General features: G+C 32.6%; 1 protein-coding gene across 1 annotated transcript; it reads left to right on the forward strand.

Moving 5' to 3' along the window:
• The first annotated feature begins 15,397 nt into the window (after window positions 1-15,397).
• Window positions 15,398-25,428, forward strand: LOC133198145 (D-beta-hydroxybutyrate dehydrogenase-like). Its single transcript, XM_061334286.1, has 7 exons — window positions 15,398-15,555; window positions 15,711-15,832; window positions 16,417-16,539; window positions 23,821-23,924; window positions 24,119-24,191; window positions 24,876-24,926; window positions 25,352-25,428. Exons 1-7 carry the CDS (start codon window positions 15,398-15,400, stop codon window positions 25,357-25,359), a joined length of 639 nt encoding a protein of 212 aa, XP_061190270.1. The 3' UTR covers window positions 25,360-25,428.
• Window positions 25,429-27,374: the final 1,946 nt, after the last annotated feature.

Genomic DNA, 27,374 nt, shown 5'->3' on the forward strand with positions numbered 1-27,374 from the left:
GCCCTGACTGCCTAGTATTAGTCAAAATTTGCAGCCGTCTATCAGCAAGTGGTGCGTCTCCATATGAGAGAAAAATTCTCGAGAGGAACGTTAAAAAGGAAACAAACAAGTACACTGTAGACTTCCAGAATGTTATCTATAATTCTTAGAACTAGTACTACATGTATTTCTACAGCAACTGAAAAATGTGCTGGAAATGAATAATTTCGTAATTATGCTGGCGGTGGTTAATCAGTTGAATTTGAGTATCTCTCTCTCAATGAATTGTCGTCTGTGACATACAGTTTAGCAACGAAATGTTGCAGCGTCTGTATGACCTGTATACTGCCTTGTTTCAATCTAATATTTCAGCATCGTTGTACATGTACATGGATATATACTCATAACGATATTTATTTTGTAGATTAAATTATTGAATAACATAATAATTATATAAATTATTGAATAACATAACAATTAATTTAATGAAAAAATAAATATTGGAAATATTTTTTCTTCATAAAATAATGATTTTTTAAGCTATTGGATTTCTTAGACCTATAGACCCTTGCATTTTCTATGGAAAGCCGTAGGGTACCCCCACATTATTATTATTTTTTCCTATATAATTATACCAAAAATAATTATCTCTTCCAAAAATAAAAATCTTGCTTTTTTGACAACATTATTATTTTTCCTGCAACAATTATAATCTTGTCTGTCAAACGAGTACACATTATTTTTATTTTGTCCTAAAATTATAATTATTCACACTTCACAATTATAATCTTGCCAGTCAATGTGGACACATTATAATGTTTCGCCTCCAAATAATAATTAATCTTGTCAGTCGATGTCTACATGCACACATTATTTTTATTTCGCCTCAAAATTATAATAATTATTCTTACTTAATAATTATAATCATGCCTGTCTATGTGTACACATTATTTTTATTTCGCCTCAAAATTATAACAATAATATTCCACATCGATCATACAATAATTATAATGTTCAACAATAATAATCTCGACCAGAAAAGATGCAACATTATTATTTAGACGCTTGACAAAATCAAACGTTTGTATGATTCTGATGCACAGCACAATTATAATCGTTCACCAATTTTGAAAAGGTAAGATTATTATTTGGACGCTTGACAAAGGAAACGTTTGTCTGCCGAAGATAATCACGTGACTCAAGGCCATGTGCTAGTATCAACAGTGCGGCAGTGCCAGTGAAAGTCAGGCGGTATGCTGGTAAGTAAAGATGATTTTGTGATATTAATGTACAAGTAAGTGATTTACATTCATTCGATAAAGGAAATGTCTCAGAAATCAGCTGTCAGCATATTGTAGTTGAACTACGGCTTCCGAAGAAACTAGTTCGAATTATCTCTGTACCTCTGTGTAGGGGATGGAGATTGCATGGTGATTTTATCTTCCATATGTAGATAAAGTGGCGATAAATTATATGATATATCTTTACTAACAGATGTATCTTTACTATCAGTATATGCTCGTATTTTACAGTTTTAGCTTGAATTTTCTCTGCAGTAAATCATTTACATTGAGTCTTACTGTCAGTAGAAAGTCTGACTATTGATGACTTGTCTTGATTTGCTGATTTTAATATGTAGTTATCTATGATTGGAACAAAACATTTCTCTTAATATGGCACCAAACACCTATGTTTGTGTCTTTGAAGTTTGTTGTTTAAAGTTCCTCTCAAGAATTTTCCACTCATATGGACCAATACTCGGCACTCAGGGTTATTGAGCAGTCAGGGATCTTTTTCGTGCCAGCACCTACTGCAACACAGGTTTATACGGTCTATTCCGAAAGACCCGTCTCCACCTCCCGCAATGGGATTCGAACCCGCAACGTATGGATCAACTCCTTACTCCGCGACTCTAAAACAAATGCTTTAACCACTGCGCCATGCAGGCGACCCTATGTTTGTTAACATAGCCTATGTTTGTTAACATGAGCAAGAGCTATGTTATTGTTAATTTTTACATTTTACCCGGTGTGTTCAATTAACTACCAGTTAACTGCACAAATCACTAAACACAATCAGGTAACAGTCGTGTGTTGGATTTGGTTTTAGCTCACCTGATCTAAGGTCTCAAGTGAGCTTTTCTGATCACATTTTGTCCGTCTGTAAACTTTTCACATTTTCGACTTCTTATCAAGAGCTACTGGGCCAATTTCAACCAAACTTGCCATAAAGTATCCGTGGGTAAAGGGGAATCAAGTTTGTTCAAATGAAGGGCCATGCCTTTTTCTAAAGGGAGGTAATTACAAATTAGTGAAAAATTAATGGCATCTTTTAAAAATCTTCTCAAGAACCACTGGGCCAGGAAAGATGAAACTTGTGTGGAAAGACCTTCAGATAGTGTAGATTCAGATTTGTTTAAATCATGACCCCAGGGGTTAGGGTGGGGCAACAATGGATGATCAAAGTTTTACAAAAGAATACATAGGAAAAATCTTTAAAATTTTTCTTCTCAAGATCAGCAAAGCAATGATTGGTGATATTTATATGGAAGCATCCTTAGGTAGTATAGATTCAGATTTGTTCAAATCATGACTCCTTGGGGTAGAGTGGGGCCTCAAGGAAAGTTCCCACTTATAGGAGAAAAAAATCTATAAAAATTTTCTAAAGCCATGATTAGTGAAAGAAATATGGAAGTCCTCAGGTAGTGTAGTTTCAAATTTGTTCCAATCATGCCAAAGACACTGATCAATGACCTTTTGAACAAAAAAAAAATTCACTTCTGTTTTTCCAGCCACTGCCATTAAAAGAGTCAATTGACAAATTCTTAAATATGAGAAATTCTACATTTTTTTGTTCAATCTTCAGTCACCATGAGAAAAAGAAATTATGCTTTAGTTTTTGAATTATTTGCACATTTAATTTTAGGAGCAACAAAGAGTCTTGATTTTTAGAGGCAGGTTTTAAAGAAAGAAATCAGTGTTGTAAAGAAAGAAAAAGATTTTCCACTCAGAGAATTATGGATGATACAGAGGTAAAAAGGACAATAATGGTTAGAAAGAATTAAGAAATTATTTATTTATTACATTGGCAGATTTACCCAGGAGAAGGGGGGGGGGGGTAAGAAAATGTAATGGGTTCTGACAAATTTTTACATTGAGATTTTTTTTAAATTTAATCTGCAGAAAATATAAATTTTAGGATGTACATAATCTAGTAGGTGCTATAGTTAGATTAACACTATTTTGATATGTTTAAAACAGACATCTACTTAGTAATTGATTATTTACAATTTAGCTCACTTGAGTCTAAGGCTCAAGTGAATTTTTCTGATCAAAGAGTGTCTGGCATCTGTCTGTCATGTATAAATGTTGTGTGTCGTCTCTAAATTTTCAACTTTCCAAAGTTTTTTTCCAGAAATCAACCCAATTTATCACAAGGCAGTATTGGGTGGAGAGGATTTAAATTCATTCAAATGAAGGGCCAAGGGGAGATAATTAAGAAAAAGTTAAAGTTTGATGGTGTCATTTGAAAATCTTCTATTCAAGAACCACTGGGCAGAAAAGTTGAAACTTATGTGAAAGTTCCCTTACATACATATAGTATAGTTTCATGTTCAATTAACACCCCCTTTGAGAGGATGGAGCCAAAATATGGGATTAAAAATCTGCATGGGAATATACTACTGACTAGAAGTTTGTCCATAGGACATGAATCCCCACCCATAGTATATCATTAATGCAACATGAAAATTTGTGTATGAAGTTTGATGATGATATCTATAATAGTTTTTTGTTTGTTTGTTTGTTTTTTGTAAAACTTAGTTTTATAAATGCATACAATAAAAGGAAAGAAAAGGTCATTGGGACAGTCAAGGTAAAAAAAAAATGAACAAAGTTGATGAATTCTCAACAAATTATGTATCAGAGCTTACATAAAAGTATCTTGAATAGTTTTGTTGAAAGTGAGTTATGTGCTTATATAAGAAAAAAAGTGATATCAAGGTCAAAGGGAAAGTCATGGTCAACAATTGTTGTTGCAGTTCAAAAACACTCTTCAAAATGTTTCAGTGTATAAAGTTTGATAAAAATATCATGATTATTTCTTTAAAACTGAGCTTAACACAAATTTGAAAAAAAAGTCAAGATTAAAAATGTTCATGCAACTGAATAGCTCTTATCAATATGTATAAGCATATGAAGATTAATCAAAATCTCTTGAATAGTTTCTTTGAAACTGAGCTACTCACTTATTTAAGGAAAGTGAGATTAAGGTCAAAGGAAAGGTCAAGTAAAATAATGATTATGACATTGAATAGATCCCATCAATATGTATCAGCACATATATAAGGTTTGGAAAAAATATCTTAAATAGCTTTTGAAACTGAACTAAAGAAAAATTTAAGAAAAGTGAGGTCAAGGTCAAAAAAGTTCATGCTGTTGAGTAGCTCTCATTAATAATTTATATGTATCAGCATATGAAGTTCAAAGTGTGATGGAAGGACAGCAGGACATGTTATTGGGGTTAAAATTAATATAATTATAAAGAGTTAGGCTAAGATGAGGCCACAATATTGGGTCATTTTTCATTGGGAAAAAAGGGACATTTTTAAAAAATTCTTCAGAACCAGAACACTACATGTGTAGGACCAAGGTGACTAAGGTAAGCACTGTGGCCCATGGGTCTCGTATAATGTGTTATTTAATTCATCAACAATCAGGTAAAATATTAATTTTGTTATATTTCAGTACTTCCTATTGATGACGTCATAACTAACTTTGAATAAGTTTTGTTTGAAAGAAAAGGATCTGAAGAAGGAAAAAGATCTGTTTAGATTCAGATGGATTAATAGACTGTCAGACCTTTTGCCATCACTTAATTCTGTACTATTAGTTCTGTAACACTGAGCCTATAAGCTTTTGACTTGATGGTTTATCTAATTTGAGAGAGCAGAGTCCATGATATCAGTCTTTAAGCATTTCAAGATTAGCAATACAAAATATGTACAGATGTAATAGCAGATAAAAATCCCACACAAACAGGACACCGATATAAAGTTAATGGAATTTAGAGATATTTCATTTCTCTCTTGTGTGGATTGATTTAAGAAAAAAAAGTTTATGCCAGAAAAATATAATAAATTAATTACTTGAGTCTTGTTTTGTGCTTATATTTTTAGGTCACCTAAGTCAGTCAGGTGTCCTATTGCTATCTGTTTTCGTCCGTCGCCGTGTGGTGTGCGTCGTGCATTGTGTGTTAACATTTGAACATTTTTAGCTTCTTCTCTGAAACCGCTTAACCAATTTTAACCAAATTTGGCATATAGCATCTATGGGTGAAGGGAAAAATATTGTGAATTTCATGGTCCCTGTTCCCATGGGGCCTGAGGGGTGGGGCTAAAACCACTAAAATTAATGCAATCTTTAAACATATTCTTCTTTACTCCTGGACATCAAGCAGTCAAACTGTTGGCATGATTGTAATAAGCATTGAGCTCTCTACCAAAATTATGAAATTCATGGCCCCAGGGGCAGGGGTTCTGGTGCTAGAGTGGGGCTCTGTAGAACATATAGTGAAAGTGCATTATTTCTTTGAAAATCTTCTTCTCTGCTCCTGGGTATTAAATAAACTAACTTAGTACATAGTTATGATGAGCAAGAGTGCCTCTTTCAAAATTTTGAATTTCATGGCCCCTGGGTCAGGGGTTCTGGTGCTAGGGCGGGGCTCTTTTGATTATATAGTAAAATTGCATTAATTCTTTGAAAATCTTCTTCTCTGTTCCTGGATATTAAATAAACTAAGTACATAGTTATGATGAGCATGGCTGCCTCCTAAGAAATTATGAATTTCATGGTCCCTGGGTCAGGGGTTCTAGTGTTAGGGTGGGGCTGTATTGACTACATAGGGAAAAGGCATAAATTCTTTCAAAATCTTCTCTGCTCCTGGGTATTTTTCAAACAAAGAAAGTGCATGGTTATGATAAGGAAGAATGTCTCTTCAAAAATTGTGAAATTCATGGCCCCTGGGTCAGGGGTTCTGGTGATGGGGGGGGGGGGGGCTCTATTGATTATATAGTAAAATGCATAATTTCTTTCAAAATATTTTTGCTACTACTGGTTATAAAGTAAAGAAACAAGTGTATAGTTATGATGAGCAAGGGTGCTTCTTCCAGAATTGTGAGTTCATGGCCAATGGGTCAGATCTTCTGGTGTAAGGATGGGGCTTTATTTATTTAATATTATAGTGAAAATGCATTTCTTTGAAAATCTTCTATGCTTCTGGGGAAGGTCAAGGCAAACAGAGTACAAGTTTTAATATGCAAGGGTATTTGTACCAGAATTTTGAAGACCTTGACCATTATGTGAAGTGTTCTGGTCCTGGCCAGGACTCAATTAACTTGTATCCTGCTGAGCAAAGTGATTCCCCTTTGCCATTCACCTTTGGTAATTAATCAATGTAAATAATGTATTTGAAAGCTTAATAGAATAAGAGAATTATGCAAGAATATTTATTGTATAATACAAAAAGTACTTTCATAGTTTTAATGACCTGGAAATAATGGATGAATAAAAATGAGACAAAAATAACATCTTTTTAAATGTTCTTTGAAGGCCAAGAGAGGCCAATATGGGGTTAAAAAATAGACATTTTGTTAATAGTCTGCATGATAATAGTGATAAATGGGGGGGGGGGGAAGATAGATACTAGACCAATTATGTTGTTGATGCTAATCATACTATTTTTCTTGCTTTTGGGCAACAAAGCTTCATTTATCAGTTTATGGATCCTCTAAATTGTTGTATTGTACACAGGTGATCGTTAAGGCCCTTGGGCCTCTTGTTTGGAAATCTACCTACATGTAGTTTTTTTCAATACTAGATTTGAGTGTGAATTCCTTCTCTAGGTCTAGCATATTGAGGTACTGCATAACTCATTTTTATATTAAAATGTGTACATGTAACATGTATAATTTATGGATTATCAGACACATATACAGGATTTTGCATATAATCATAAGATCTAATTTTATGTAACTCTAAGGAATTTTAACTCTTTTTTCCGATATTGATGTGGAAAAAAATTGCATAGATTTTTCTAATTTTTATCTTTCTTTGAACCAATATTATGGCCAAAATTTGGTTAAGGTACACTGTGAACAAATCTGTATAATATAGTAGACCTTTTGCATTAGTATTTCAGGTTTATGCCTTGTTTGTCTGTCTGTTTGTTCTCAAAAAACTTAAACCTTGTCGATAATGTTTGATTGGTTGGAGCTTATGGCTTTCATATTTCACATGTGTATTCCTTGTGACAAGACCTTTCTTTGGGTAAACATTATACAAGTATATAATAGTATGTCTTAAAGGTGACATATAGGTCCATCGTGCCAGGTGTTTGTAAAAAGTGATATAATTGTAAGTGATTATCTATTTTGTTAAATACATGTCACTATAATAAATAAACACTACTACTTTTATTTGATCTCTTGGAGTTTGACCCACATTTGCAAAATTTTACCAAATTTTTACCTTAGCTTGGCCATAACTTCTGAACAGTTGCTGTTGGTGTTCAGTGCTTTCATATTTCACATGTATTTCTTGTGACAAGACCTTCCCTTAGACACCATTATTTTGACCTTGATAATTGACTTACTTTTGAAAAAAAACTTCACCATAACTTTTCAACAGTTAGTGCTAGGACTCTCATATTTTACAGGCATATTCCTTTGAGACAAGACCTGCTTTTAGGTAACAACATTTTTGATACCTTGACCTTGGACTTTAACTTGCATTTGAGAAACTTTGACCTTCACCTAAGCTGCTAAGCTGCATCATTGTTTCACAAACAAATCTTGTTTTTTTATTCATTTATGGCTAAGTGGAAATTTTGATTTTCTAAAATCTCTCCTCTATTTTCATTAATGTAGACCTGAATCATGTTCAAAATATAGGGAGCTCCTATATAGGCCATATAGTAGCTCCCATATTTTGAACATATATTTTCAATGTTGGTGAACAGTATTTGGGTCAATTATGACAGAACTCCAATAAGTCAATCCGGATTTTCCAACATGCCTTCCTGTGCATGTTTCTTCTTCTTCTTCCCTTTGTGGAGTGTACTCAATTTGAGTGTCAATACTCCAGTTTTTCATTCAAATCCAAGACAACACCATAAAAAAAAATCATCGCAATTTATTATCCATTTTCATATAATTTTAGTACATTCCATCTCCTTACCCGCCCTGAGTGGCGATTTTTGGTCTTGATTTTTCGACAATGAGTAAATATTACAAAATAATAATGTACCTCTTGTCACCAAATGGGTAGGTTAATAACACATCATTACCAGATAACTTTAAATAAAATAAATGTGCAAATTACTTTCAGGAAAATGGCAAAGAAACTATTTGCAAAATATTCAAATAGCAAATGCCTCGATTACTTTGTTATACATATATACAAATTTAACAAGAGGCCCAGGGGCGACCTCGCTCACCTGAGTACTGTGGCTAGGAAAAAAGCAAAAAGCAGTTTAGTATTGAAAAGTTTAAATGCACAAGTGGTTCCGACCTACCCCTAAAAAGGGGAAGTATGATTTGAACAAAATTGAATCTACACTACCTAAGGATGCTTACATATTTTTTTTTTTACTGTGACCTTTATTTACTAAAAGCTTGAACTTTCATTGTGGCCCCACCCTACACCCAGGGGGTCATGATTTGAGCAAACTTGAATCTACACTACCTGACAATGATTCCACATGAGGTTCATCTTTCCTAGCCCATTGGTTCTAGATAAGATTTTTAATGGTGCCATTAAATTTTCGCTATTTCGTAATTATTAAAGTTTACAATGACAATGAGAGACAACGGACAAATTTTGATCAGAAAAGCTCGCTTGAGTCTTCGGCTCAGGTGAGCTAATAAATTCAATCAATTTAAATGCAGAAATTCAAGTTTTTTTTTTTTTAAACATGCAGATCCTAGTTCATCAGCAGTAATCTGAGACATGGATGTGACATTTTAAATGGAGTATCAAATGGACATATTTCAAATAGAAATTTATCAAAAATGCATCACTTCAAATGGAGTGTCAAATGATGTCAAAAGGACAAATTTCATGTACAAATTAATCAGGAACAACATATGCATTCTTTTCTTCAAGAATTCTCTGAAATTCGCGAAGACTCTTCTTTCTTCAAAGTTATTCACATTGCAATTTTTTTGTCCAGACCAGCACACTCTTCTATCGAGATTTCTCTGATTTTTATCAAGGCTGTGTTATCTTCCAATTGCCAGATTTTTGTCCATAGGTCCTAAACTTATGACATGCTCAAAGTCCATCAGTGTGAAGTTAGGACTCCAACATCAAATTTATGGTTCCTGAACCCTGAAAAATAACATTCAAAACACAATTAGAGTTTTTATAATTATCATGCATAATCAAGGGGACTGGGTAGGATGGAGATTTTTTTCATGATAAGTATGACAAGTGGAAGGCTTTCAATGTGACAGCAAATTGGGTATTCCTTGTGTGAACAGAACTGGCATTTCTTATATGAATTTAAAAAATTGTCCATTTGCCAAGAGTTATTTCCCTTTATGGAAAAAAACCCTTCCCATTGTTCTCACTATATCCTTTGTACAAAAAATGTAACTTGCCTGTAAATTTTTTAAGAATCTTTAAACTCTTTTGACAATTTTATACCGTATCTTTATTGGCAAAGTATGGCAAAAAAAAAAAAAAAAAAAAAAAAAAAAAAAAAAAAAAATCGTAATGAACATACACTAGGCTATTTTGCATAGAAATGACTATGGTCAAATAAAAATCCCATGGGCCACATTGCTCACTTGAGCTCTTTGGCGTTCAGTATTGAAAAGTTAAAATTCACATTGGGTCCGAACTAATCCCAAGGGGAGGGGAAGCAGACATGGTTTGAACAAACTTAAATCTACACTTACTGATGATGTTTTCTATTTCTTTGACTAAGGCCTAGATAAATAAATTGTTTGTTTCCGGTTCCCCGATCAACCCTAAAATATATGAGCCGACCCTGAAAAATTTATCCATTGATATCTTTCCGGAAGTAAACAATTCCATTTTCTCTATTAGAGATCCAAATCTTGATCACTTCGGTGTTTGGGAAAATGCATATCCTATACACATTAAACAGAAATGCCATTAGTAAGCCAACCTTTTGGGAAAAAGAAATGAACTTTTTGTTTTTCTCATTTTGTTTATTGTGAAAGTTGAATTTTAACTTATAAAATGTTAAAATAAAATAAAATGTTTTGCCTACCTACCTATTTTTTCTCGGGTTGGAATATGAAACATACAATTTATTTACCTTAGCCTAATCATGGCCTCAAAAGATTTCTAATTATCTTTCCTTTATATTCTTGTGTAAAACTTTGATTGTCCATTGTGGCCCCATCCTAACCGCGGGGGTTATGATTTAAACAAATATGAATCTACACTACCTGAGGATTGTTCCACACGTTTTTCTTTCCTGACCCAGTGGTTATTGAGAAGAAGATTTTCAAATGACACTCACCAAACTTTAACTTTTTCTTAACTATCTCCCCTTGGCCCTTCATTTGAATGAAATTAAATCCTCTCCACCCAGTATTACCTTGTGATAAATTGGACTGATTTCTGGACAAAAACTTTGAAAAGTTGAAAATTTACGGATGACACACAACATTTATACATGACAGACAGATGCCAGACACTCTTTGATCAGAAAAATTCACTTGAGCCTTAGACTCAGGTGAGCTAAATCGTAAATAATAAATTATTAAGTAGATGTCTGTTTTAAACATATCAAAATAGTGTTAATCTAAATATAGCACCTACTAGATTATGTACATCCTAAAATTTATATTTTCTGCAGAATAAATTTTAAAAAAATCTCAATGTAAAAATTTGTCAGAACCCATTACATTTTCTTACCCCCCCCCTCCCCCCCCCTTCCCCTGGGTAAATCTGCCAATGTAATAAATAAATAATTTCTTAATTCTTTCTTTAGAACCATTATTGTCCTTTTTACCTCTGTGTCATCCATAATTCTTTGAGTGGAAAATCTTTTTCTTTCTTTACAACACTGATTTCTTTCTTTAAAACCTGCCTCTAAAAATCAAGACTCTTTGTTGCTCCTAAAATTAAATGTGCAAATAATTCAAAAACTAAAGCATAATTTCTTTTTCTCATGGTGACTGAAGATTGAACAAAAAAATGTAGAATTTCTCATATTTAAGAATTTGTCAATTGACTCTTTTAATGGCAGTGGCTGGAAAAACAGAAGTGAATTTTTTTTTTGTTCAAAAGGTCATTGAGCAGCGTCTTAGGCATGATTGGAGGAAATTTGAAACTACACTACCTGAGGATGCTTCCATATTTCTTTCACTAATCATGGCTTTAGAAGATTTTTATAGATTTTTTTCCCCTATAACTGGGTACTTTCCTTGAGGCCCCACTCTACCCCAAGGAGTCATGATTTGAACAAATCTGAATCTATACTACCTAAGGATGCTTCCATATAAATATCACCAATCATTGCTTTGCTGATCTTGAGAAGAAATTTTTTTAAAGATTTTTCCTATGTATTCTTTTGTAAAACTTTGATCATCCATTGTTGCCCCACCCTAACCCCTGGGGTCATGATTTAAACAAATTTGAATCTACGCTATCTGAAGGTCTTTCCACACAGGTTTCATCTTTCCTGGCCTAGTGGTTCTTGAGAAGATTTTTAAAAGATGCCATTAATTTTTCACTAATTTGTAATTACCTCCCTTTAGAAAAAGGCATGGCCCTTCATTTGAACAAACTTGATTCCCCTTTACCCACGGATACTTTATGGCATGTTTGGTTGAAATTGGCCCAGTAGCTCTTGATAAGAAGTCGAAAATGTGAAAAGTTTACAGACGGACAAACTGTGATCAGAAAAGCTCACTTGAGACTTTGGCTCAGGTGAGCTAAAACCAAATCCAACACACGAGTGTTGCCTGATTGTGTTTAGTGATTTGTGCAGTTAACTCGTAGTTAATTGAACACACCGGGTAAATGTAAAAATTAACAATAACATAGCTCTTGCTCAGGTTAACAAACATAGGCTATGTTAACAAACATAGGGTCGCCTGCGTGGCGCAGTGGTTAAAGCATTTGCTTTAGAGTCGCGGAGTAAGGAGTTGATCCATACGTTGGGGGTTCGAATCCCATTGCGGGAGGTGGAGACGGGTCATTCGGAATAGACCGTATAAACCTGTGTTGCAGTAGGTGCTGGCACTAAAAAGATCCCTGACTGCTCAATGACCCTGAGTGCCAAGTATAGGTCCATATGAGTGGAAAATTCTTGAGAGGGACTTTAAACAACAAACTACAAAGACACAAACATAGGTGTTTGGTGCCATATTAAGAGAAATGTTTTGTTCCAATCATAGATAACTACATAAAATCAGCAAATCAAGACAAGTCATCAATAGTCAGACTTTCAACTGACAGTAAGACTCAATGTAAATGATTTACTGCAGAGAAAATTCAAGCTAAAACTGTAAAATACGAGCATATACTGATAGTAAAGATACATCTGTTAGTAAAGATATATCATATAATTTATCGCCACTTTATCTACATATGGAAGATAAAATCACCATGCAATCTCCATCCCCTATACAGAGGTACAGAGATAATTCGAACTAGTTTCTTCGGAAGCCGTAGTTCAATTACAATATGCTGACAGCTGATTTCTGAGACATTTCCTTTATCGAATGAATGTAAATCACTTACTTGTACATTAATATCACAAAATCATCTTTACTTACCAGCATACCGCCTGACTTTCACTGGCACTGCCGCACTGTTGATACTAGCACATGGCCTTGAGTCACGTGATTATCTTCGGCAGACAAACGTTTCCTTTGTCAAGCGTCCAAATAATAATCTTACCTTTTCAAAATTGGTGAACGATTATAATTGTGCTGTGCATCAGAATCATACAAACGTTTGATTTTGTCAAGCGTCTAAATAATAATGTTGCATCTTTTCTGGTCGAGATTATTATTGTTGAACATTATAATTATTGTATGATCGATGTGGAATATTATTGTTATAATTTTGAGGCGAAATAAAAATAATGTGTACACATAGACAGGCATGATTATAATTATTAAGTAAGAATAATTATTATAATTTTGAGGCGAAATAAAAATAATGTGTGCATGTAGACATCGACTGACAAGATTAATTATTATTTGGAGGCGAAACATTATAATGTGTCCACATTGACTGGCAAGATTATAATTGTGAAGTGTGAATAATTATAATTTTAGGACAAAATAAAAATAATGTGTACCCGTTTGACAGACAAGATTATAATTGTTGCAGGAAAAATAATAATGTTGTCAAAAAAGCAAGATTTTTATTTTTGGAAGAGATAATTATTTTTGGTATAATTATATAGGAAAAAATAATAATAATGTGGGGGTACCCTACGGCTTTCCATAATTTTCATTCTTTTTACTTAAATAGATCAGTCCTTTCACTTCGGTGTTCCGAATGACAATGAAGACTGAACGATAAGTGAACGCTGAACGCAAAGTAAATGCAAAGTGAACGAACGGTAAGCGAAGCTGAACGCTTTGTGAACGGCGAACACAAGCGGTTGGTGAAAGCCGATCGCAAAAATGTCATCGGAGAGCCCACGCTGAACGCACTGTGAACGAACGGTGAACGCACGCTGAGCGAACGGTGAACAAACGGTGAGCGAACGGAAAAATGAGAAAGTAGAAGGCTTCAGGGACTTAAGGGTAAAGAAAAACATGGACACGCTAGATGATTATGTTTCAGATGCTTGATATCTAGACACTGACACTTATCAACTTTATCCGCTAAACAGCCCAGATAACTGTAGATCGTAACACACAAGTAGTTTAAACATTTCTACCTTAGGTTATAGGTATATATGCTATACAGATAGCAGTAAAGTGACCGGATTCCTTCAGCAAAGCTGTCTTCCTGTGAGTTTCTTTTACTAAATTATATTCAAAATATGTAATGATTTTAATATTCAAATTATCTGTAGGAATTTCAATGAAACATATACAGGAATCTACAGGGCTGTCTTGATAAGGTAGTGGTGAGGCGTTCCTAACACATTTTTTGCATTTTGTCTCAGACGAAAATCTAAAATTTAAATACAAAGCTTTGATATCAAAAAAAAAAAAAAAAAAAAAAAAAAAAAAAAAAAAGTAGAATCTATTGACATTGTGTCTGCTCAATCGTCGGTTAAGGACGGATGGTACAAAAAAAATGGATACCCGGATTGGTATATATTTTTGAACCTATTTTGATTGTAAATGATGCAAGTAAGAGATTCCTAGAATATTACGAATTTGTATACTTTCTATGATGTTCAAAATTCTACCTTTCTGCAAACATCCTTATTAATATATATTTTTTGTCGATGAAAATCACATTTTTGTGAAACTTTGAATAAAAAAAAAATTAAAATCTATTAGGTTAAACTTGTTCATTTTACTCATGTAATCAGGACTAAAGTGGTTGTTCTAAAAAAAAAATTGATAAAAGTTTGTATCATCTGTCCTTAAACTTGAACATTCTACATTAATTATCAACGTTGTTTAAATAAAAATAAAGGAATTATGGATAATACATAACATCATTTGGCTTGTTCAGCAAATCAATTCAGATCATTTGAATGATGCTTAGGTCTTAGGTTTGACATGGTGCGGCGAACGAGAATAGAAGATGAGCCCTCTGATTACGAAATGAAAGCCCTACTAATGGGCTACTGTGACAGATCTTAAATCATTTGAGGTCCTTTAGTGACAAAACATGAATAACCAATATTCTAGAAAGTAGGAAAAATAAATACTCAAAAATTAATAATTTTCGTGGAGTGAATTTTTCGTACTTTTGGAAAAAAATATGCTTAGAGGGATATAATTTCATAGCTAAACAAAAAAAAAAAAAAATCAAATATACATGTAGTATAATGTAGTATGAAATTTAAATATTTTACATGAAATTCATGTGGGACATGAATTCCTGGGTCTTTTTCCTTGAGTATTACACTATGATATCATAGTTATTTAAATAAGCTCAATTAAATAAGGTATATTTCGTTTATGTGTCAAATGTTACACCATATTCCTCTCAAAACATCAATTCGAATGCTTTTTCATCAAAGCACATTCAGTAAACAAGCAGTATAATACATTCAAAGAATAATACAAGATGTTCATGTTTGAAAGAATCGTTACACACCAACACCAAAAAAAGTTGCTATTATTTTTATTTATAAATAGTTGCTAATATTTTTATTTAAAAATATCATATTTTTCATTGTAAGAATAATATGCCTTAATTATTTTATATTATTTTAATTTTTTTTTTACTTTAGTATGGCATTAAACGGAAAAACTGCTCTAGTGACCGGTATTTGTGGAGGCATGGGATCTGAAATTGCAAGATCCCTTGCCCTATCTGGATGCACTATTTTCGGAATAGACCGATACGATGCAGAAACTGTCACAGATAACATCGAAAAACTCACCCAAATGTAACATTTTATTAAAATTATCTGTTTTGCATAAGTACTGAGTAAATTTTGATATGAAATGATGGAAGTATAAAGTGAGATTTATTTTCAATTTCCTGGAATTTGGGCAACTGCTGATGTTTTCCACCTTAAAATCGTGTTACTCTTTTTTACAGATGCAAAAAGGAAGTTCGGTATTTTGAATGCAACCTGCTTAAGAGAGAAAGTATAACTGATCTTTGCCAGACAATTGATTCAGCTGTTCCAGCTGGTATAGATATATTAGTAAATAATGCAGGTAAATTATATTTCAAGTGTTAACAAATGCATTCTAAGTTAATGTTAAAATGACATTTTTTCTTAAAGTTTTAATCGGTATCTATTATATTGTTAAGGGCAGACGATACGTTCCTCAGATTATCTGTTATGTAAATCTTCGTAATATGTGAAAAATATTCAAAATTTTAATTACCTTCTGATTTCTAAACCAGTTTCTAATCGTCATTAAAAAATCCAAAACTAAAAAAAATTGATATTGTAAAATTAGGGTTTTTCCCCAAAAGGATTATATTAGAAAACTATCCTTTGGTATCTTGCACAAAAGCCTGGTAAAGTACCTCCATTTTTTGTGAGTAAACTTGTTAAAGTATCAATACTTCAATGACAAAAGCTTGGAAAAAATTATATATTATTGAGGAACGTATCGTCTGTCCTTAAAACTCTAAATCAACTATATGTAAAAAAGTGCTTTTACACTTTTATATTTAAATGTTTTATAACTTCAGCTTGTATAAGTAATACAACGTTATATGAGATATTTGAAAATTTATTACAATTTAAAGAATAATCAATATATTTCTGTTGAAATAAAATTTCTTACAGGGGTTGTCTTCCTTGACCTCCTAGAAAATAAAACGCTAGAGGGTTTCGATGAAGAAATCACTGTAAATTTGACGGCACCATTTCATCTTTCTAAACACTTTTTTGTGTCAATGAAAAAGAAAGGTAAGACACGGTTCTATTTAAAAGCAATTTTATGTTGACCCTAATTTAGTGAAAAACAAGGCAAAAGTTTTGAGATTGATAACATCAAACAAGCAAAGAACAATAACAACAGCATAAAAAAAAAAATAAAAAATAAAGGAATGAGTAACACCACTGATGTGTTATTTTTGTTTTTCATATAGAAATTGACGCGGTATCAATATGTGTTTTAATCATTCTACTAAGGGAAACATATATTTTATTTATGTACTATAGAGTGTATAAAATCAAAGCTACAATGTAGGAATGCCTCTTGTTACCATAACATTATTATTAATTTCTACTTAGTTCTTTTTATGGTGCGTTGTTTGTTTTGAACATGTTTCATCGAAGAAAATCCGAAAGCCTATGAAATAAGTTCTTTTAACTGAGTAGTACTCTCCTTGATAGCATTAAAGTAGATCTATATTCGCACTACGTCTTTAACGATTGGTAAAACCGGAACCACGCTTCCTTTTTCCGAGATGTAATTTTTTAACTAGATTGATCTGAATTTTACTCAGCGTTTTAAATATCCGGTAATGATTTTGTTATAAGTCGGTCACGTCAAAGAAAGTCTAACGGGAAATTAAGTAAAAGGAAAGGATGGGAAAAAAACTTTATGTTGACAGAGAGACGATGAGGTAATAAAGCTATAGCATAAACGACGTTTCTTTGGATGAGAATAAGCCGATAAAATGGACCAGGAGTATGCTATCAAAGCCGATGCAAGGCAGACAGTCAAAGACTTTTGTCGGCGGGCAAGGTGAAGTTAATACTGATAGCTCGCAAGAGAAGGAATTGGCTACGATTTGACAGGGACAACTTTAATAAATTTCATTATTTCAAACATCAAAATATGAAATTAAATAATTAACACTTTCATAGACACATACACCCTCCTCGCCTGCAAACTGATCGGATTGAAGCACAATGCAAAAATATTTTTTTATGTAATAGTATAGTAGTAAATGAAAATAGTTTATTCACTTGCAGCACACCAACTTTCTATACCCAGATCATCCAGTTTGCCAGAATCTGTTAATAACGGTCAGATCCAATGTCTCCAATTTTACTGACAAGTGGTATATATATTTCTGAAAGAATTCTAAAACAAGGTGGATTTTAGGGACAGTAGGTACTGAATGTGTATAATTATTGTTTTACAGGGTGTCCCAAAATATATGATACCATTTGAAATACCTGCCACGAACACATTCCTTGGCCAATTTCTTTGATATAAGTCTCTAAAAATAGATAAGTACAATTTTTTAGCAACAAAATATTCAAAAAAAATTCTCACAGTTATGAAATTGCAACGTATCAAATTTACGTCAAACCTTTGCAAAAAACTGCAATTTCAATGAAAATGGATTATCAAAAGAGCTAGCTACCCGCATTTTAAAACTGTAATTATCAATCCTAGTGTTATGTTACTGCTGCTAAACCTAAACCAAAATCCTTAACATATATAGAAGGTTTACCTCTGATAAAAATCCTGAAGTTATTACCAAGACAGGCACTGCTGTCTCAAGTTAAGGAACTTTGTACAATGTCTAGACATTATCATTACACAGATAGAACGTCATTTAGAGGGCATCATTTAAAAACCATAGCATTTTTCAAAGTGAACTCCATTTGTTGTTTTTTTTTAATGACTGTCAAATTATGTGAATAAAATTGGACATTATTTATAATGCATTTGTTGTAATCCAATATTTATTACATTAGGTCTTACAGAATCTTGAAATGGTATCATATATTCTGGGACACCCTGTATGTACAACTTTATAAATACACTCAAACTACAAATGTATAGCAGAATATGGCACAATATTATTTTTGAGAGAAAATTTTCATGGGGGTCCCTATAGTGCAAATCTTATACTATGAAAAAAAAATGCATCAACATGTAATTTTTTTTTAAATAATTCTTTTCCTAAGATGTTATTTTGTAAAAATAAAACACTTTCTCAAAGACTGAGTCCAAGACTGAGTCCATAAATATATTTTAAAATGATCCAGACTGACCGGTGAAGCATAGTTTCTTGTGTTACATTTTGATACTTTAACCCAACAAAGTGCATATATTTATAAAAATTCATACAAAACAATGATGAAATATGTTTTAATAACATGTTTCCATTCTATTTTAGGTTTTATAGCTTGACTGTCTAGATTTTAATTCTAATTTATTGACAAATTTGAAGACAGGTACCTTCTCTTAAATTTCAATATATGGAATTTTGTGGTATATACTGCTGAGAGGCAATAGCAGAAAAATAAGCATGTTGAAATATAATTTTTCTTATGTCTATCCATTGCTGGAATGTATGTCTATGTTATGAAAGCAAGTTTTTCAAGCTTGAATCCATTTAGTGCCGAGTATAGAACTACCTTAAAAAGAATAATTATAATTTTTGAAGTAATATACATAGATACTTCCATTTGTTGAGTATTTATGAAAAAAAAATTAAACTACTCGAATAAATTGTATTTAAATGTAAATTATAAAATTGCATTCCTGTTATATCAACAGTAAAATTCTGTCTCAGTTGGTCACTGGAATTCAAACGGCGTTTAAAACCGAAAATCTTAATATCCATATGTGACATAGTAAATCCTCTTCAGAATTTAAAATCTTATGATTAAGGTGATGGTTTCATCATATTTGCCGCCAATGTCCTTTATTTATGTACCATTATACAATTATCACCTACTGAAGGAGTTTAGGTCTCCCACGTGATTCAATATGCAAGAGCATGATCTACGCAGCACTGTTAAGGTGTACTACGAAGAAATCAACGGAATATGAACGTGCATAAATACATAGCTTTTTAAACTGAATTTAATTTTTAAGCTACTATATTATCACATGACTTTAATTAATTTTGATTGAAATAACATTGAATACCCCGCTCTGTATTGAATTTGGTTTGCTCACGTTATTTGACAGTCACGAGATAAATATATGTACTGTATGTAGGTCATGAACAAATTTCAATATCGCAAGGGCATACCCTAGTTATAATAAAAAATTTAAGTAATAAATTGTTTCTTCATATCTTGTAGTTTGTGGAAAGTCCTGCTGCTTTAAATAGAATTCGCATTTTATTAGTTTAAATTTCAAATTATTTAGCTGTAGTCGAAAAATATGTGAACCTTTACGAAGTATTTTGTGTATTTATTAGGTAATGCTCTCGATTTCAGGAAAGCAGCAGCACTTTTTAAGGTAAGGTGTGTATATTTAAAAAAATCTCAAGATCTATAAAGGCAATTTAACCTCGGTGTGAAATATGCAAACCCTGTACAAAAACACGGTAGAATTGATTCATTCTCTCGATAGTTTTTAAATAAAGGCACTAAACAAAGGTTTCAGATTTGTATTAATGGTCTACCTAAGATTTGCAAATAATATTCTCTTCAATAATTAAATGCATTTTATCACTGTGATAAAATTACTTGATCCGCCTCTCACTGCAAATAAAATGCGTCAAATTTTACCATGATGACGTCATGTCGACATGTGCATTGCAATCAGTGACTTGTTTATACTTTGCTTTGTGGGATTTAAGTAGCGATAAAAATGATTGCATTGGTAAGTTCTGATGTAATTTCATTACTCATATGAAGTTTAAAATCGCAATTTTTTTCATTTTCTGTTATTATGAGGAATTGCTATTTTTGTGTGATGTTACAGTAAGCATTTCCCGTATAATTTAGAACCCACCCTTTATGCAATCTTAACAGAGCTGCGTATATATTATCCTTTTCTAACAGAAGGCAGACTATTTACAAACAAGTTGTTGCTACAAAGATACCAACAATTTTCGTATAAAATCACGTTTCGAAAATTCTGTGGTCGATGCAATTACCTTGTTTGCAAAAACAATCTGTCGTTAAGTTGAATCGTCACTAACATCTTTTATGCAAATGTACAGGTTATTGTTTTCACACTGAATTGATAAGGGAATTTTTTCCACATTTAGGCGAACATGCCAGGGACCACACGCGTACGGCGCATGTGACCAGATGTTTACTACTCCATGGCACCTATGTTTTCAGAGGTCCATGTTCGCTTCGCTGTTAATTAGTGACTTTTTTGACTTTTGAGAATGATCACAGTTTGTTACCTCCACATTTCATTTATAAAAACTACCTTTTTGCTTGTGTATTATAGATAACTATATGATATCTTTTGTAAATTTCCTTCATTAGGAAACTTTTCGTCGCCCGCGTGGCGCAGTGGTTAGAGCGTTCGCTCTAGAGTCGCGGAATAAGGAGTTGATCCTTACGTCGCGGGTTCGAATTCCACGGTGGGACGTGGATACCGGTCCTTCGGATAAGACCGTATAAACCGAGGTCCCGTGTCGCAGTAGATGCTGGCACGAAAAAGATCCCTCACTGCTCAATGGCCCTGAGTGCCGAGTATCAGTCAAAAATTTGCAGATCTCCACGTTGAAGTGGTGGCGTCTCCATATGAGTGAAGAATTTCTCCAGAGGGATGCTAAACAAAAACAAACAAACAAACAAAAGAAAACATTTCATTGTAATAGCGTTTTGTTTTAGAATAGGGGATAATGTGAAAGCAATAAGAAAATTTGTAATAAACCATATATAACACAAAGGATTTTGAAAGAAACATGATTAAAAATTGAAAAAAAACAATGTTAAAGATGAACTGTTGCTAAAAGTCAAGATCCATTAAATGAAAGGTGCCTACAGATTCATCAATTGTGAGAAATAAATTCCTTATATGATGGTTTATAACTATACCCTACTAAAGTAAGGTGCACTGGGGCATAATCGTAAGGTAAACTCAACGAAAAAAAAAATAAACTGTCATTGTCACATCCTCATAATGTCAAGGTTTTAATTTTGTGATTTCGGAACTCCACACAAACCCTTGACATAAGTCGTTATTTAAAAGTCGGGCTAGATAGCTACTACGCGGGTATGTTAAGGCTACACCCAGAGATATCCTACTTGCCTTTACAATATGATGTCATAGGAAGCTGTATGACGTGAACTTTAGAAATAATGATTTCTTAATATCTATATTTAAAGTTTAATTTCAGGTCCAAGAAATGAATGGGATCATTCAAAACATAATATAAACTAAATCTTGCCGTTTTTGGGTGGTATAGATAGCTACTTATTTAGCACGGGGATTAAATACCAAACCCATGACGTCATAACTATTGATCAAATATTTGCCGAGTGAAATTAAAGGTGACGAGAATTCATGTAAACAAATATATGAAATGGGAGTTTTAAAGCATATACCGTGAATATTATGTGTGATTTATAAGGAATTAAAGATTAAGAATCAGGTAAGCTGATATATTCTTATCATGCTTTATTAAAACGCACACAGATAGTGCTTTGAAATCCCGATCAGCCTTTCCTCTGTCGTTCTATAACAACAAAGATGCAAAAGTTCAACACTACGCCGCATACTTTGAAACATAATTTTTGTTTGTATCGAAAGCTTGTATTCAATAGTACTTGGAAAGTGCTGCTAGAATCGTGTGGTTAACATGAATTAATAACAATTCCTTGATCGTATGTATAAAATGTAAAAATTTTGGTAAGGTTTCATGCGAAACTTTGGAATATTTTTTCTATGTCGGGAGAGTAGGATTCTCGCAGCACTTTTCATGACCCAGTGATGTTTTTACATAACCATTTCACTCAAATAAATGAATTATCTCCTGGGTAGTGTTGAACTTTTCACTTTTTCATTAAGGCAATTTTTCTATTTATAGACGTCACGTGATGACGTCGTGGTGGAGTGCTCCTTTAGCCTAAGACTCAATGACGTCTATACAATGGATAATAATAGTAAATGTTTTATCTATGGCTTTTCCGATTTATCAATGTTACATTTTACGAAAAAAAGTCTAAATTCTCCGAAATTTGATCTGGGTACTGCCTTAACACACCTGCGTATTTCATTTGTACCTGGTCTAGGAATGGAACCAATCAGAAATCAGCTTTTATTGTTGGTAAGTTTTGTAAACAAATAAGACTCGTCGTTAAAATGGAAAGTGTCAATATTGTAGGATTTGTGACTAGTTACTTTAAATGAAACATCGGGATTAATTTTTTGAAGATCTTCCTCCTTACAATCACAAAAATATGTCCTGGAGCTGGGCAATTTGATAACGACGGATTTGAAAAAAAATATTTTTTTCTTTTGTTAGTTTGTAATTACCCATTACGTCATGTGTAACCAGAAGCCCAACTTTTAAATAACGACTTATGTCAAGGGTTTGTGTGGAGTTCCGAAATCACAAAACCTTGACATTGTAAGGATGTCATTGTGAATGAAATGTGAAGAAAATGTCAGCAAGTACAATTTATCATTGAGTCAAATGCTGACCGACGTTTTTCATGCTAATTGTTAGACCATTATTTACACACTGAATTGTCGACGGATTTTTCCGTTATTTAACGATCATGACAAGGAGCACACGGCGGGTGTGACCGGTCGGCAGGGGATGCTCACTCCTCCATGGCACCTGATCCCATCTCTGATGTTTAGAGGTCCGTGTTTGCTCTGCTCCTATTTTGTATTGTATAATGGACTTTTGAGCTTGAATACTGTTCGTTATCTCCATATATTTCATCATATATAAACATGGGAGGTTTTTTTAATACATATTAGAGAAAAGAAATATTTCCAGATTGCCTACAGTCTCTCAGACATCGACAATTTACATATTGTTGACCTCTTCTTTGAAATGATTTAAAATTCAATATAGGTATCAGGATAACTTTTGACATGATTTTAAATTGAACTCCATGAAACGCTTTATTTTCAACATAATTTTTGAAGCCGTAATATACCTGAAAAAGTGCGTGTAAATTGATTATGACGTCATAATTGAATCTAAAGTCATTTACTAGATCTTGACCTTAAATACATATTTATTACGAACATTTTCAAAGAGACTATTTTTTTTTCATTATAATCAGTTCTTTACTAATAAAACTTAATATCCATGAAACTTAAAAAAGCCTTAAAATGAATTCCAAAAAAGAAATTCATGTTTACTTTGATTTTATTATAAATAAATTTGATTCTAAAATCTTTCAAATACAAGAAGATTTTGTAAGAAATACAGCTTTCACCGGACTTAGGGTATCCTATGATTTTATCTAAATTACAAGATTTTCTTCAAAATGAGCAAATGAAGAATAGGTATGACAAAATGCAGGTGGAACAATCACAAATGTATATTTACCGTCGTCTTTTAGGATGGGGGAGAATTGTGAACATATCCTCGGCGTTTGGGCTGGTAGGATCCCCTAAATCCACAGGTTATTCGGCCGCAAAGGCAGGACTCATTGGACTCACTAGGGTAAATATTTCACTAATTATTTCTTAACCTAAAATAAACTAAGATATATCTTTGTAAAAGAAAAAAAAACTACTTCAATGAGAATGTAAAAAAATAAACTCCTGACCTTTACTGGTATTTCAAATTTTCTGTTTGAAAATAAAAAGGGTATTATTGTATCGTGGGTCAAATATCTATTATTTGTTCAATAAAAGGGCATTGCAGTAGAGGCTGCGCAGTATGGAGTGACGTGTAATAGTATATGTCCTTGCACAGTTGATACAAACAGTGAGTTTTACAAGTTGACAATTTAAATCGAAAGATAGTTTATTTAAATTCAAGATCATGTTCCCTCACTCCCCAAAAAAATCTGATCAACAGATTGAAAAGGCATTTTTGAAACAATTAAAAAAGAAAGTGCTGAAATATTTGAAATATAATTCCTGAATACACCGAAAAGTACTTTAATTTATCCAGTTATCCACCTTTCCTTGTCCTGAATGATAGTTTAACATTTCTCTCACTTAAAAGACTAAAACAAAAGAGAGTTTTCTCTGATTTTCAATTAATTTGCTTGTTCATTAGGTTTTCAACAACATTTTGCTATTTTTAAATTTTTATTTATTTTTATTTATTAATTTTGTTTTTTCTTATTATTAAATTCATTAAATAAAAAACCTTATACTGACAATATGATGCAAAACATAAATGATTTTGTTTCCAAGAATAAATATTAACTTTTATACGCATATCTTTTAGTTCTTAAGCCACTACTTTCTTCCATGCAAGAGGAATCGGGCGAAAGTCGTGAAAGGTGTTTGGTAAAAAAATATATACTTGTAAATCATGTTTATAAAATTCGGCTCATGTATTGAAAAAAGTAGATTGATGTTAGAGTGAAAAATGTCTTATCTAAGAGCACATCCAGTTTCACTGATGATGTCCTCTATATATGTTAAATTTCAATTACAGGAGAAACTTGCAGAAGTGAATCCTACGAAAAAGAATACCACAACTACTCAGGTATGTGCGTTGAAATAAAGCTGAGTGATGTTGAAGTAAATTTGCACTAAATGAACCATTGAAAACAAATTCAATATATTTAATCTTTCAAGATTTCACATTTGAGTTAACAATACTATTCTAATTCTCCTTAATCGCAATAATTACGGATAAGAGACTCTTCAAAAGATTTACACTGGCGGGTTTTGTACAGTACAGTAATATTGTTCTGTACGACAAGATATGTGGATGATACATAAATGTAATCACACGGAGTAAAAATTTAATCGGTAATTTGTTGTCATGTTTAAAATAAGTAATTACTGTTAATTACCACCTCTGTTGTCGTTAATTAATATTTTTGTCACATTTTTGACAGGTAATTGGTAATGTTTTTATTGTTGTTTTTCCTTTATGGTTAACATTTTTATCATATTATTTGACAGATTGCTGAATTAGTGATTTTCCTTTGCTCACCTGCAACAGACAACATGACAGGGACAGCTATTCCGTTGGATGGAGGATTGACTGCCCAGTAGGTCGGACATTGTATCTAATGTGCACTCCCAAACAGGCCGTACTCGCATTGCGTACAGAGAAAACCCTTTCGTGGACATCACCTAAATTTTATTCTAAACTTATCTTCTTTTTTAAACATTCCTTGCCTAAATGGCAAATATGATACAAGGCGTTACCAAACTTTTGATGGATTTAACATATCTATAAAAGACCATATTTAATATCGATTTTAGATAATTTTGTAAAAAGGAATGATTTTGAATACATGAGTTTACAAATAAAACTTATATTTTGTATTATTTACAGCCTAGAAGAAAATCTACATATAAGCCAATACATTTGGAATTTGATGATATGATACAGTCACTTTCCACTGAAATAAACAAAAGTTTCTTAAACTACATTATACGAGAATGGGAGAGTTACAAAATAAGTTTTCTTTCGGGAAACCTGTCTTGATTTGTTAATTGGGGCAAATTTATGCCATCCAGATAAATATTGTCAACAAAAGATATCGCGTCAAGTCAAGATAATCGTCTCGTCAAGTCAAGTTAACTGGCTGGTTTTGTCGAGATACACCAACTTCTGTCTCATCTAGTCAAGATAAACTATCACATTTTGTTATGATTGCTATCTCGACTTGACGAGAAAAATTATCGTGTATCATGTCTAAAATTGTTGCGTTGACAAACCCTGCCTTTTTTTCTAATTTACTTTTCCAAATGATAAAAAACACTTTAGACATTTCACTGACCATTAATTTATTTTTCTGTAGACTGGTGTCGATTAATTCAAAGCACGGGTTCTATTAGGATTGGATTTTTGCTTTTATTCTTAATATCGCTTTTCGTGTACACATTTCTTGTAAAATAATAATTGGATGCCTAGGGACTATATAAATATTATAATGAAACAATTTTCTTGTTTGTATATATGTTGTGAGTTTTGAACTACTTCCTAATTCCTTCTTCGTTAAACTGCTTCTAGAACAACCAACGTTTCAAGCAATTTTAAAAGATTATGGATAACTGCTAGGGTGGTGCTCAGTTTGACACAACACAACTCATTGTTAAGGAATTGGAATGGTTATTTATTTAACTAATAAATGACAAAGTATTATGCGAAGAAAAACATATAAAACAATTAAAAATACAACAAACTAAAAGCACAATACCATAATTCAACAGAGGGATTTGTGGCTTGTTAAAAATTCCAGAAATGCCACAACCCTAAAAATGGAATATTAAAAGTCATACACACAGATGGGGTATCCTCAGCCATACACCAAAGGGGACAGTGACTAGTCGACATATTAAAAATACAACAATCCTAGAAAATAATATACAGAAATTCATGTCATAGTATTGTGACTAAACTAAACATTTAAACGTTTTATAAGAGCCCAACCCCTGATCTACTCAAAATTGTTAAATGTCAGGAACTTTGCGTCTTATTAAAATTATTTTACTTATGTCGGATCGCCACAATATGGCTGAAAAATTGCCAAATCGGCGTTAAATAATAACAATTAATCAATCGTATGTGGGGACACTTTGTGCTGATATTAAACAAAAGCTTGTTTCACAGCTTTTTATATTTGATACATACAGAATAAAGATAGACAATTGAATATTATGTTTATTCATGATTGATTTTTTTTTCTGAAAAAATAAGAAACGTGCAAGAAGAAAAAAATCTGGTGTAATGAATTTGTGACATAACTTTATGCTATTAGTTGAGAATATATTATTTAAATAACCGACTATCGCAATAACACAATACATAATATTTATCAACCTTGTCAGCTTATCAGCTCAAATGACAGTGTGGGTACATCACAAACAAGAAGTCTAAGTATTTTGTCTAAGGTAATTGTATATGTGCCACACTACGGAAGCCCAGTAGTGCAAACCAAAAATAAATTTAAAAAAAAACGAAATTATTAAATAA

The sequence above is a fragment of the Saccostrea echinata genome, unplaced genomic scaffold (assembly GCF_033153115.1).
Source record: "Saccostrea echinata isolate AGI-Se365-2 ecotype Australia unplaced genomic scaffold, CSIRO_AGI_Sech_v1 ptg000033l, whole genome shotgun sequence".
NCBI classification, from domain to species: domain Eukaryota; kingdom Metazoa; phylum Mollusca; class Bivalvia; order Ostreida; family Ostreidae; genus Saccostrea; species Saccostrea echinata.